Source organism: Leuciscus leuciscus (genome assembly GCF_965113295.1).
Source record: "Leuciscus leuciscus genome assembly, chromosome: 23".
NCBI lineage: Eukaryota > Metazoa > Chordata > Actinopteri > Cypriniformes > Leuciscidae > Leuciscus > Leuciscus leuciscus.
In genome coordinates this window covers 3,306,262-3,318,278 of record NC_138747.1, presented here as the reverse complement: position 1 = coordinate 3,318,278, position 12,017 = coordinate 3,306,262, and the positions used below count along the sequence as shown (strand labels likewise).

General features: G+C 36.0%; 1 protein-coding gene across 5 annotated transcripts in view; it reads left to right on the top strand.

Moving 5' to 3' along the window:
- kcnab2a (potassium voltage-gated channel subfamily A regulatory beta subunit 2a) overlaps window positions 1-12,017 on the top strand; it is a 103,765-nt gene that overhangs the window by 78,787 nt on the left and 12,961 nt on the right. For 4 of the 5 annotated variants that reach the window (XM_082155934.1, XM_082155935.1, XM_082155936.1 and 1 more), the window contains 8 exons: window positions 4,080-4,124; window positions 4,915-4,959; window positions 5,830-5,873; window positions 5,956-6,042; window positions 8,078-8,163; window positions 9,323-9,443; window positions 9,536-9,630; window positions 11,352-11,472. In XM_082155934.1, the coding sequence (XP_082012060.1) occupies window positions 4,080-4,124; window positions 4,915-4,959; window positions 5,830-5,873; window positions 5,956-6,042; window positions 8,078-8,163; window positions 9,323-9,443; window positions 9,536-9,630; window positions 11,352-11,472 (644 nt within the window). Of the gene's footprint in view, window positions 1-4,079; window positions 4,125-4,914; window positions 4,960-5,829; window positions 5,874-5,955; window positions 6,043-8,077; window positions 8,164-9,322; window positions 9,444-9,535; window positions 9,631-11,351; window positions 12,010-12,017 lie in introns of those variants that run through there. The other variant, XM_082155932.1, reaches the window with a different exon arrangement.

Sequence of the window (12,017 nt, the reverse complement as noted above, 5' to 3'; positions counted from 1 at the left end):
TTTACAAAGTTAAAACACTCTCTCTCGCATATATAATATATTTTAATTATATATATATATATATATATATATATATATATATATATATTTAATAGAATAATATTACATTACAATATAATTCTTATTACATGAATATATATATTCACCTTATTCCTGACGATCTTACGGCATTTTGAATTATGGGAGGCACTTCCGGTTTGGGGAACTTCCATTCAAAAAGGCTGAAATGGTTTCCCTACAAATAAAGCTGATCCGTCATTTTTACTGGATGAGATGTCAATTTTCCTTCATGATTTATTTTCAGACATCATGAGAATAACGTTATACTTGGTATTTTAACGTGACATGTTATAACAAGAATATCTATGGCAAGAGCTCTTTTCAGTCGCTGCTTTCTTTACATCGTGATTATTTTCTTTTTTCCCGTTGCAATCCGCTGTAAAAGTACGAAAAAGGAGAACATATCCCGCACATTTGTGGTCTGTTCTCCCGAATTTAATTTACGATATATTCCATTAATTATTCACTGGAATGCACGAAGAATCTCTCGTTGTTCTCCTCCTCAAATCCTCACGTCTCTTTCCAGGTTTGTTTTCACAGGTAAATGCAATTTATAATCTGTCAAAATGACGGAAATCAATTTGAAATAGTATCACGTAATGCAGAAGTTAATGAACCTTTTTGATTAAGGCAACATAAGCTACATAATACATATATAAGAGTGATATTTAACCCGTCCGTTATTGCTGTGGAAAGACTCGCGTTTTTGGGGATATTTGGTCTGTTGAAGTACCTTGTTAATACTTTTACACTTTTAAATGTCCTTTTAATGTTCGATGGTTGAAGGGTGAGAAGATTAATGTCATCTCATTGTGACACTTTTTTAACGTATTGCGTTTATAGAGCGAGCCTTTTCACCGATTGTTTACATCTTAATGGAAGTTACACCCATAATTCGCGCAAAGCGTGGAATAAGGTGGATACATTGTCCTAAATATTGTTTTTCAAAGTTTTAGTTTTGACGGCTTCATCAAAGAATGTTCCCTAAATGTTAGGGATCCTAGGTCAACATCTGATGTAATTTTTGTCTTAATTTTAGTCCCTGCTGCTGAGAAACTCATATTTCCAGTTTGAGAGATGTGTATCCTGACAGTAACGCGCGTGTAAATCAATGGGTTAATTTCATCTGTTATTCCCGACAGTGCTGTGAATCCATATTAGATCACACACATTTTCTCTAAACCTCTAAACAAGGAAAGTTTCCTGACACATGATGTTTCATAAATAAACTGAGGATAGCAGTGGGTAATGTGCGCTGTCATTAGCTCAGTGCTGGGCGTGGGCATCACTGATGGGGTGAGAAGAGTGGGAAGACATGAGAGTGGGAAAGTCTGCTTTATTTATCCGCTTGGAATAAACACGGCTCTGGCAGCGTCTACCATACAGCTGCGGTCAGTGCAGTGTGTTAAACCCACGTGCCGTAACGGGACAAACACCCCTGCTTAAACATATCTCACCAAACTGCTTACATCTGCAAATACACACACTCACACATGTGCTGGCACACACGTGTGTATCTGCCCTGGCATGTGCACACATCAGCTTCTGTCACCTCTCTCTCTGTCTTTCTCTTCCTCGCACATAAGCAAACACACACACAGGCTGAGTCGCCCCCTCACACATCTGTGTCCATCTCTGTTCCACATGCTAACACAAGAATACGAGCGTTCATATTCAGAGATCCTCATGAAGATGAGCGACTCACATTCACAGCTTTCTGCCGTCTCAGGAACCTCCTTTGAAGTTGGGACTTGTTTTTAGAAAGTGCGGTTACCATTCATGTGGATTAATGACCCGCTCTTTTCAGCTAATGACCACTAAATCAAAGCACCACAGCTTGCTATTCAACAGCTTTCTGTTTTCATGTGAAGCCTGGATCAGTTTGAAACGCTGAATCATCCATCTTTTTGATCGATTTACTTCACAACTCTGGAATGCTTGATTCTGAATGGTCAGTCACAGCTTTTCTGTGACCAAATTTCTTAATTTATATGCACACAGCCATACATATACAGTATAAAATGGATTATTTACAGTGAGCAGGTTTGCTTTATGTTGGTTGTGCTTGGGTTTATTTTATGATAATGACCATTCCTCGTGTGCAGTGACAAACATGCATATTTTATATTTACGTTTACGTTTGTCCATAAGAAAATAAATGGAGATGTTGGTTCACCTGATGACAGTGTTATTTTTTTTTATTTTTTTTTAAATACTGTTATAGTATTTATTAATATTTTGAATTATCTTTTATTTTTTATATATTTCACTTTAATTTTAGTTTGTTTTAGTCATTTTTTTGTGTGCTTTTAATCATTTTATTATTATTTTTTAAACATTTCTATATAATTTTAATTTACATATTTCGCTTTAATTTTAGTTTGTTTTAGTCATTTTTTGTGTGCTTTTAATCATTTTATTATAATTTTTTTAACATTTCTATATAATTTTAATGTACATATTTCACTTTAATTTTAGTTTGTTTTAGTCATTTTTTTGTGTGCTTTTAATCATTTTATTATTATTTTTTTAACATTTCTATATAATTTCAATTTACATCTATTTCTAGTGATTTTAGTACTTCAACTTATTTTATTTCAATTAGTTGCCAAGTTAACATTTCTTAATTTGGTTTAAATTATTTTAAGTTTTTCATTTAATATTTATTTTGTTATTTTACTTCAAATTTATTTCAATTAATGAAAACATTTTCCCTCAACTTTATTGTTCAAGGGTTAGTAGTTAGGGGATGGATATTGTAACATTTGTTGTTTTTGTTGTTTTCATTCGCTTTCACTGTATTAAAAATATTCCTTTAATATTCTCTGTCTTCCCATTACATCAAACATTTGAAAGGAAAAACAAGATTTTTTAGAGAGATTATTAAAGCACTGGGATTTGTGGCATCTAGGAGCATTGACTGAATTACAGAACACCGGTTCATTGACTAGTGTTTGGTCTGGGAGAGATCTCACTCACCGGGAAATTCACAACCCGATCCGTATCCTCATTGGGCCCATTAGCACCTTCAGCACCACTAATGTCTGCCAGAGAGCCTTTTAGTCTCCAGGGAGTTACTGACACTCCTCCCTGTCTGCAAATATAAAGTAGGCACACTTCTCAGGGAGTTAAAGATGCTTTTAGCACCCAGGTGTTTGTTAATTACTCGTTCACATGCCTTATCGCTTTAAATGTCTGCACTCTCTCCAACAGTAACTGGAGATGCTAGCCTTCCTCAGATTTAACCAATGCATGCGTTACAAAGCAACCAAAAAAAAGTGATCTCCCAGACTTTCAGAAATTGTGTAAAGCTTAAAACCTGCTGTTTTAAGAAAACTGTTTTAAGTTTTTTTTTTTTTTTTTTTTTGGGGGGGATAAGGATCAGACAGTCCATGAATAATCCATGAATGTGCTGTCTGAGATTCACAGTGTGTTCTAACCAGGAGCGTCGTTGTCAACAATTTGCCTGTCCACGCTGAATGCAACTTGATGCATGACATGACAATCAAAGCCAGATGAAACATATTGGATATTTAATATTCAGCTGTTTGCATCAGGGATCTATAGATCGATAGCTAGAAAAAATAAACTCGAGAGAGGAGCATTAGTTGAAAGAGATTTTTTTTCCATGAAAGATTTCCATGTGCTGTACCTGATATATATCAAAATGAATCAATATCGAACTGAATCGAGATCAAAATTAAACCTACTCGCAAGCTTTCAACTTAAATTGAATCGTGAAATTTGTGTCAATACCAAGCCCTAGTTTTTATTGCTTGTTTATGGCAAGGAACCACTCTGAATATGAAAATACCTGGTATGTTTTCATGAAAAGTATTGGTGGAGTCTTTTTGGCATTGAAGTGTGGTTTTTAATTTACATGAATTGTATTATATTGCTGTCTTAGAAGAGGTGATTTACAGCACTTTTGAAGTGTCCCTTCACTGGCCTGTTTTGTTGGCTGTAGATGTCAATAAGATGACGGATTAGTCCGATAACCATCTGGTTTTCTGTTGCAGGGCGGAGATGGTGCTTGGCAACATCATAAAGAAGAAAGGATGGAGGTATGTTCATTAACCGCATACAGCTTTTCATTTCCTTCGGCCGTCTCTTATCTTGTGCTGATAGCTCGGCCCAGTGCCTCAGAGATTGTGCCACCGCAACCCAAGACAGGCACACGTATAAATTATTAAAGCCCTGTAGCCTGGTGCTGTGTCCCATCTAGATATTGAATTATAGAGCGGTCGTGTGTGTGTGTGTGTTTGTTGTGCAGTTGATGTCCTGATGTATGTTTGTGTAATGTAACGCAAGCTAAAGGACGTTCATGGTTAATAGAAACCCTTGTTAAGATGTTTTAATTTAAAGCAGGGTGGGCTCTCGCTGTTTCTGCATAATGAGATGAAGCGTAACTGAGCTCTCTGCTGGAAAGAATCTGTGTGTGTGTGTGTGTGTGTGGTTGTGATGCTTAGTCATCCTGCTAGTCAGTGTGCATCAATATCAGGGCACACAACCCCTCACATAGCGTGTGTGTGTGTGTGTGTGTGTGTGTGGGCTTTCTTAGTGATATTTTTTGAGTGAAAGTGAGATAAATCTGATAGACCTAAATATATTTTGCAGCTTTACCTAAAACCAGTAGATGTCTGTTGCATGTCCTTATTTAGACAGCCAAGTAAACGTGTGTGTGTGTGTGTGTGTGTGTGTGTGTGTGTGTGTGTGTGTGTGTGTGTGTAAATGCATTCCTTTGAAATTAAAATTGTTACCGCAAGCTGTTACTCAGTTGTAATTATTTGCTTCCTAAAAGCCTTTCGAATGGTGTGACCTAATTTAAAACAATTGTCCTTTTCTTTTTTGCAGACGCTCCAGTTTAGTCATTACAACCAAAATATTTTGGGGTGGAAAGTATGTATATTTATTATTTATTATAAAATGAATAATGATATGATATAGAGCTGCATGATTCTGGTTAAATTGAGAATTACAATTCTTCCACGATTCTTTGACAAACAACTAAACAAAATAGCATGTCATTTAGCAGAGGTTCTGACAAAATGTTAATTTCTGCAGTCTATTTAAAAATGTTAAATTAATTTGAATAATTTTTTTTAAGAATATCGGTTTGAATGATTGATTCAACAAAGACTTCACTTGTTTCATTACTGGATGAATCAGCATTTTTGAACAAATATCTTGGCTGAATGATTCAATGATAAATCATGTTTTTTTATCAGTAACTTGTTGCCACCTAGAGGCGGAACGCTCTATTATGATCGCTTCCATAGGTTTCAGTGTTTATATCTGAACTATAAACCTTTATCCCAGTACTTCTGTGATAATTAGAATATTTGTTACAGAAATGATGATACCGTGTGACCGTTTGTGAAGCTGTTTCCTATACATGATAACCACTTTCTCTGGGGTAACGAACTGAATGTCCTGTTGTGATTTCGTCAAAGGTTTAACAGACACAGGCCGAATCATTGTTATTGAGGAATTAAATTGTTGGGTTTTTAATCGAGATCGTGATCTTTTAATGATCAATCGTGCAGCTCTAGTATGATACAAATAATACTTTTGAATTATGATTGAATGGGTAATGCACCTCTATTAGTTTCGGTAAACAACACTTAACTCTTTGTGTTATATTTTGCATTGATTAAGATATCATGGCCTCAGTTCTAATATCAAACCAAGTAATGTCTTTTTAATATAATTTGCTAAAGATGGCATCAATGATAATTGCATAACATTACATATCCTGTTGTTTTCTAGAGCAGAGACAGAGAGAGGACTGTCAAGAAAACACATTATAGAAGGTGAGTAGACCACAAATCGTATGCATTATACAGCAGTAGTTGTCAGAACTGGTTTAATTGATTTGAGTTTACTCTTCTGTAGGTTTAAAGGCATCACTGGAGAGATTGCAGTTAGAATATGTGGATGTAGTGTTTGCAAACAGACCAGATCCCAACACACCCATGGAAGGTACGTCTCAATCTCAATCTCAATCTCATCCGTTCTGTTTGTGTTCCAGATATAATTGAAGAGTTCAGATGCAAAAGCCTCTAAGTGCCGTCTGAAATTTTCTTCTAGAATGATCATTTTTTATCAAGCTCGGGTATTTTAGTTCAGTAAATTCACTTAAATGGCAATGAAAATTACCTATTAATTTCCATTTAAGTGAAATTACTGAACTTAAATATACAAGCTTGATAAAAATGATCATTCTAGAAGAAAATTTCAGACGGCAGATAAACTCTTCAATTGATTCCTCAAATCATGTGTCTTTTTGAGGAGAGGAGATTACACTATTAAAAATAAAGGTTAAGAACCTTTAGCATCCATAAAACCTTTCCAGTCCACAAACGTTCTTTTTAAGGCGAGACACGGCAGGCAAAAACATATTTTTTTTTTTACTGGTCAGTTTTGAGATTTTTGGATATTTGTCTTCAATAGCATGTCTTCTTTCAGACTGTGGTGAAAAAAAAGTCCGAAATACACATTTAGGTCTTTATTTTACTACACTTTGCCTGTTTGCGTCTGTAGATTTCGCGTAAATTCAACAAAAGTTGTCATTGTAAATCCTCCCGCCGCTCCGCGATCTCTGTCTGCTCCCTGTCATCACACGCACGGCTGGAAAGCTCTCTCTCTCCTGTACAATGCTGTCGGATCCAAATATGGTCATTTCCTTTTTATCAGCAACCAATCGCGAAAGTAAAAGGGCTGAATGCGCAATCTCATTGGCTGATGATAAATCTTTAAAGCCCGTTTTCTCAAAATGACTTTTCTCTCATTCTCCAAGACCGAAATCTCCACTTCAGTAGCATCTATATACACCAAACTTTCCAGTCTTGTACCTAGTTATATTATGAAGACATTTACAGAGGGATTTGTAAATATATTATTCCTAGCCTGATTTATATAACATTTTATTCCAAAAAACATTGCAAAAAAATTTTTTTAAGGCTATTGACAGTATATTCTGATTTACAGGATAACAAAAGTAGATATCCATAAATCCCTCTGTAATTTTTTCCCCATCTAATATGTGAACACAATGAAAAAATAATTTTTAATCTGGCTTTATCCAATACTCAGATTTCGTTTTTTAAAATATATACAAATTAGCGCATATTTAATTAGATATTGCCTAATTTGCATATTTAAATATTAAATTACAGAAAACTTGTAATACATTTTTTTTCTCATCTTAATGTAGGTTATCAACTGGGAAAGTTTCAGGGTGATATCTGCTAGTTAAAATTGTACCCTATTCACCTGTAGTGTCTCGCCTTAAGAACTGTACAATAAAGGGATGTTTTAGTTTCTTCTGTGCGAAAAAAAACCTTTTGCAACCTTTATTTTTAATTGTATAAGCAAGATGCTACTTTGTGGTGCTCGCTTTTAAAATGCAAGCGAGGCGATCTTTTCGATTTGCCCTGTTGTCCTTTTGTAAGTCGCCAAACTAAATTAAATCTCAACCAATGTTTTTAGGTGAAGGGGTGGCTGCTCTTTTAAAACCCAAGACAAAGATGTTATTTGATCTTATTGTATTAGCCTAGTTGCCCTTTAGAAAGTTCAATGGTTGAAACACAAACAGCTCGGGGGTCTGCAGACATCTGCTGTTCTTGTCATTAAAGAGCTCGACGTTTCTTTCTCTCGCTTTTAGACAGATCTCATTTAGTCAAGCGTGAGCAGTAAATGACTGTCTAGCTCATAAGACGGATGTTTGACCATCGCTGGCGTGGGTTATTAGGTACCCAGCCCTCATTTGAAGCTTTGTTTCTTTGAGCCGAGATTCATATTGACCTGAAGCACGAGTTGTTTATTTTGCCTCACATATATTGATTAAATTCTCCAGGCTCAATCCAGAAGCGATTTATCATTTTAACTCCCCAACCTTGCATTAATCGAGCTTCTTTTCTTTTTCTTGTTAACATTTCACACGTTCATCCAAAGTGACGTGTTCTAATGATGTATTGTGCGGTAAATCTCTGAAAATCTGCCGTCTGATTGGCAGAAACGGTGCGGGCGATGACGCATGTGATCAATCAGGGAATGGCGATGTACTGGGGCACGTCACGCTGGAGTCCGATGGAAATCATGGTGAGTCACAGTCTCCTAACTTTTAGATGCTCACACCCTTGTAATCAGCATCACCACTGACTGCTTTTGTTCCCGAAGAGCCTTTCAAGAGCTCTTTAAACGCTTGATCAATCTAAAGATGCTTCTGTTTAAATAGGTACTGTCAGTGAGGTAGTCTAAACTTACACACAGGGTGGATCGGAGACCTAAAACAACACCACACTGAGTCAGACAAACCGTTGAACGCTCTGTTGTTCATGTTCAGTCAGTCTCGTCAGCCAGCGCAAGTCACTGTCTAAGTTATGCTTACTGGTTTTCTGTCCTTTCACCTCATAATTAATCCTAACCATTAACCAGTGTTATTTTACATACTATAGTTCTGTTACTTTAAAAATTTTATTTTGTTTTTGAATTTAAAGTTTTTGTAATTTTGCTGTTTTTTTTTGACATTTTATATATTTTTTTAAATGTCTAAATAGTTATTTATGTAGTATAATAACATTTCCATAAAAGAGGATGCTAATAGTGATTAGAAGTAAAGAAAAATGGAGAGAATAAAGTTATAAAGTGCCACTGTGAAAGTAGACCAAGAGATGTGAGTGAGGTGTATTTTACAGATCAATGGCATTAATATGGATCTTCTATTTTTGATTCTAGTGTTTTTGTTAATGAATTAATAAATCATTCATGATTTTTTAAATCTTAATTAATTCCCAGTGTAGTCTATGATTTGTCAATCCAGGCTGTTAACATTAGATTCAAAGAACTGGCCCATTAAAGTCACGTGATTTGTTTGTGAATCAGATTCATAAACCTGGCTCATAAGAGTAATTATGTTTGAATGGGGTTCAAATAACTTTCTCAAATAACTTTCTCGTAATTTGTTTATGACTATAAATGCATGATATCTATTTGTTGTCTTTGAATAATTTCTTTAAGGGGTTTTCTCCCCCATTACATTCATTTTAGACTAAAAACGTACAATTTATGTTTTATAGTTTAGTTTCAATAAATGGTCCGGCTGGACTGGGAAGGCAGATTTGAGTTTTGTCACTCACTCAACACAAAAGAACGAGAAAAATATTCTCTTCTGTTATACGACCCTTTTAAAATGGAGTTTATCTGCACTGCATTCATGCTTTCAGAGCACTAACCTCATCATTTGACTCATGTTTTGTAGGAAGCGTATTCTGTGGCCCGACAGTTTAACCAGATTCCACCAATCTGCGAACAGTCCGAATACCACATGTTCCAGAGGGAGAAAGTGGAGGTGCAGCTTCCTGAACTCTTCCATAAGATCGGTCAGTGATGCTGCCGTCTGTCAATCCCAGAGAAACAGCGTACAGACGACAACAAACGTACCGTTTCAATTGGTTTCGACCTGTCTTCTCAGGTGTGGGTGCGATGACATGGTCTCCGCTGGCCTGTGGGATAATCTCAGGGAAATACGACAGCGGGGTGCCAGCATACTCTCGTGCCTCACTGAAGGTACTACATATCCCATGAGTCTCTCTGTGTCCTCCTCTTCCTGGTCCTCTGGAAACATTAGTGACCTCATATGTGATTCCTTTGTGTTTGGTGTTCTAATGTGGATGTGTTCCGTGTGTTCCAGGTTCTATAGTTGGGTGTTTTCCTGTAGATGTGTTTGTTGTTGATGGCATGAATCCACACGCCTGATCTTCAACATTTATTTCTTTTATTTGAATGAGTTTCTATGGTAACTCTGAGGAGGATTGGCACTTGTTTTTTTATCTGTGTATCCATCTCTTTCAAGCACACTAAACCACACACACACAAGTGCACTTTAAAATCACCCGTTTCCCGAGCTGTGTGTTGACGTAGTCGCATGTTTTGGCTCATTGGTGTTTTTGTGACCCATCATCTTCCTCCTGTAGTCTTGTGTCACACTGTTAAACATTCCTGATTTCTTGTTACCTCTGTGTAACGTATGTGTGGATTGACACTTGACTATAACAGAACCGTGCTGGTGGTCTGAACAGTGATGGGTCCGTTTGATTCGGAGACCCATGAGTGTTTAGATCACTAGACCACACTGGTCCTTTTCCACTGTTTGTTAATATTTACTAATAATGGACCTGAGCCTGGATTATTTATCCTGGTCTAGCACACGCACAAACATTCGCTTTCTGCTATTCGGTACAAATTATCCTCTAATTAGTTTGTACTTTAAAGTCAACATGAAGTCAAAATATACTAGTTTCAGACATTTTCTCAACTTCATCATTGTTTGATCATCAATAACTTCAATAACATGACCAATAGCCAAGTAGCTATTTAGTATATTTCTGCATTTTAGCATTATTTATATATACTATTTGATTATTTATGCTGTATGATCTGTACATTTTTATTTTATTTTGAATTAGCTTTTATTTGTATATTTTTTGTTTTCATTGTATTTTTTGTTTTAGTTATTTTGTTGTGCCTTTGTCATTTTTATTAGTTTCTTTAATATTTATTTTTAGCTTTAATTTATTTTTATCAACTTAAACTAATATTTACATTTTATTTTATTTCAGCTTTATTTCAATTAGCAAAAACACTTTTTTTAAAATAGTTTTAGTTAACAATAACAACACTGGTCTGTTTTATGCTGTTATTGTAGGTATTTAGCCTTTCTAAAACATTGCCATTTATCACAGTAATTTAATGCACACCAATTCCATAAAGATACAACAAAAATATGAATACCTTTTGGATACATGGAAATGCTGTTCATTTCGATTATAAATATTCATTCATATTTTTTTTAACATTTATATTAAATTACTGATTACACTTGGAAATATTCCACATTACCAAATTCAATGAGTTGCAAATGTTTCATGTTGGCTTTAAATTTATAGAAATGTGTTTTATACATATATACAATTTATACTACATTTTACTGCAAAAAAACTAAACAAAAAAAAAGTGTCATTTGTCAAAACAAAAGTCATGTTATGTTTGTGTGTGTGTATAAGATCTCTTTACCCCCTAAAGTTCTCCGAGCGAGTTCATCTCTGCTCGTTTGAGCTTTTGGGCGGACAGAGTCACGTGTTTAAAAACAGGCCCTCGCCCACACAGGTGCGGTTGTTACGTGTCCGAGAGCGTGTGTTTCTGTGTTGTGTGTGTGTGTGTGTGTGTGTCAGTGCACCACTGTAGGCGTGGGCCCCTGTTTTTGAGCAGGTGTGCTGTGTTGTTAACAGGGCTACCAGTGGTTGAAGGACAAGATCTTGAGCGAGGAGGGCCGACGCCAGCAGGCGAAGCTGAAAGAGCTGCAGGCAATCGCTGAGCGGCTGGGCTGCACGCTGCCACAGCTAGCCATCGGTACGCCTAACCCAAAGACACACTGCCGCTCTCTCTCTTTCTGTCTGTCTGTCCGTCCGTCCTGTACCTCGCTCATCCTCTCCCCCTCTCATCCTCCCCTTCCTCAGACCACCGGAGCGGAAGCGGATGAGTTCAGGAACAAATGCGATTCGTTTGTGGCTTTTAGGGAACTGTTAATGGGAGATTGTTACTCGTAGGGTTGTATTCTTGCTTAAATGTAGTGATAGATATATAGAGCGATTTAAAATAGTTTAAAATTGATTTTGCATAGTGTTTTATGATGTTCAGTGTGGTATCTGAGGTGGAAAGTGTTGTGTAATGCTTTAACCGAAGTCTCATCACAGAGCAATTTTACATCACTGTACCAGTGTATAACACAATATATTATTTCTTTTTGGTGGAAATTCAACAAAAAAACATAATTTATATATTAAATGATATATTATATAATTATGTGGTAACAAATATTTTGGGACAATCCAGTCAATTTAGTGAATTTAGAAAGTATTTTAGATGAGGTACTTCATCTCATCTACTTATTTTAT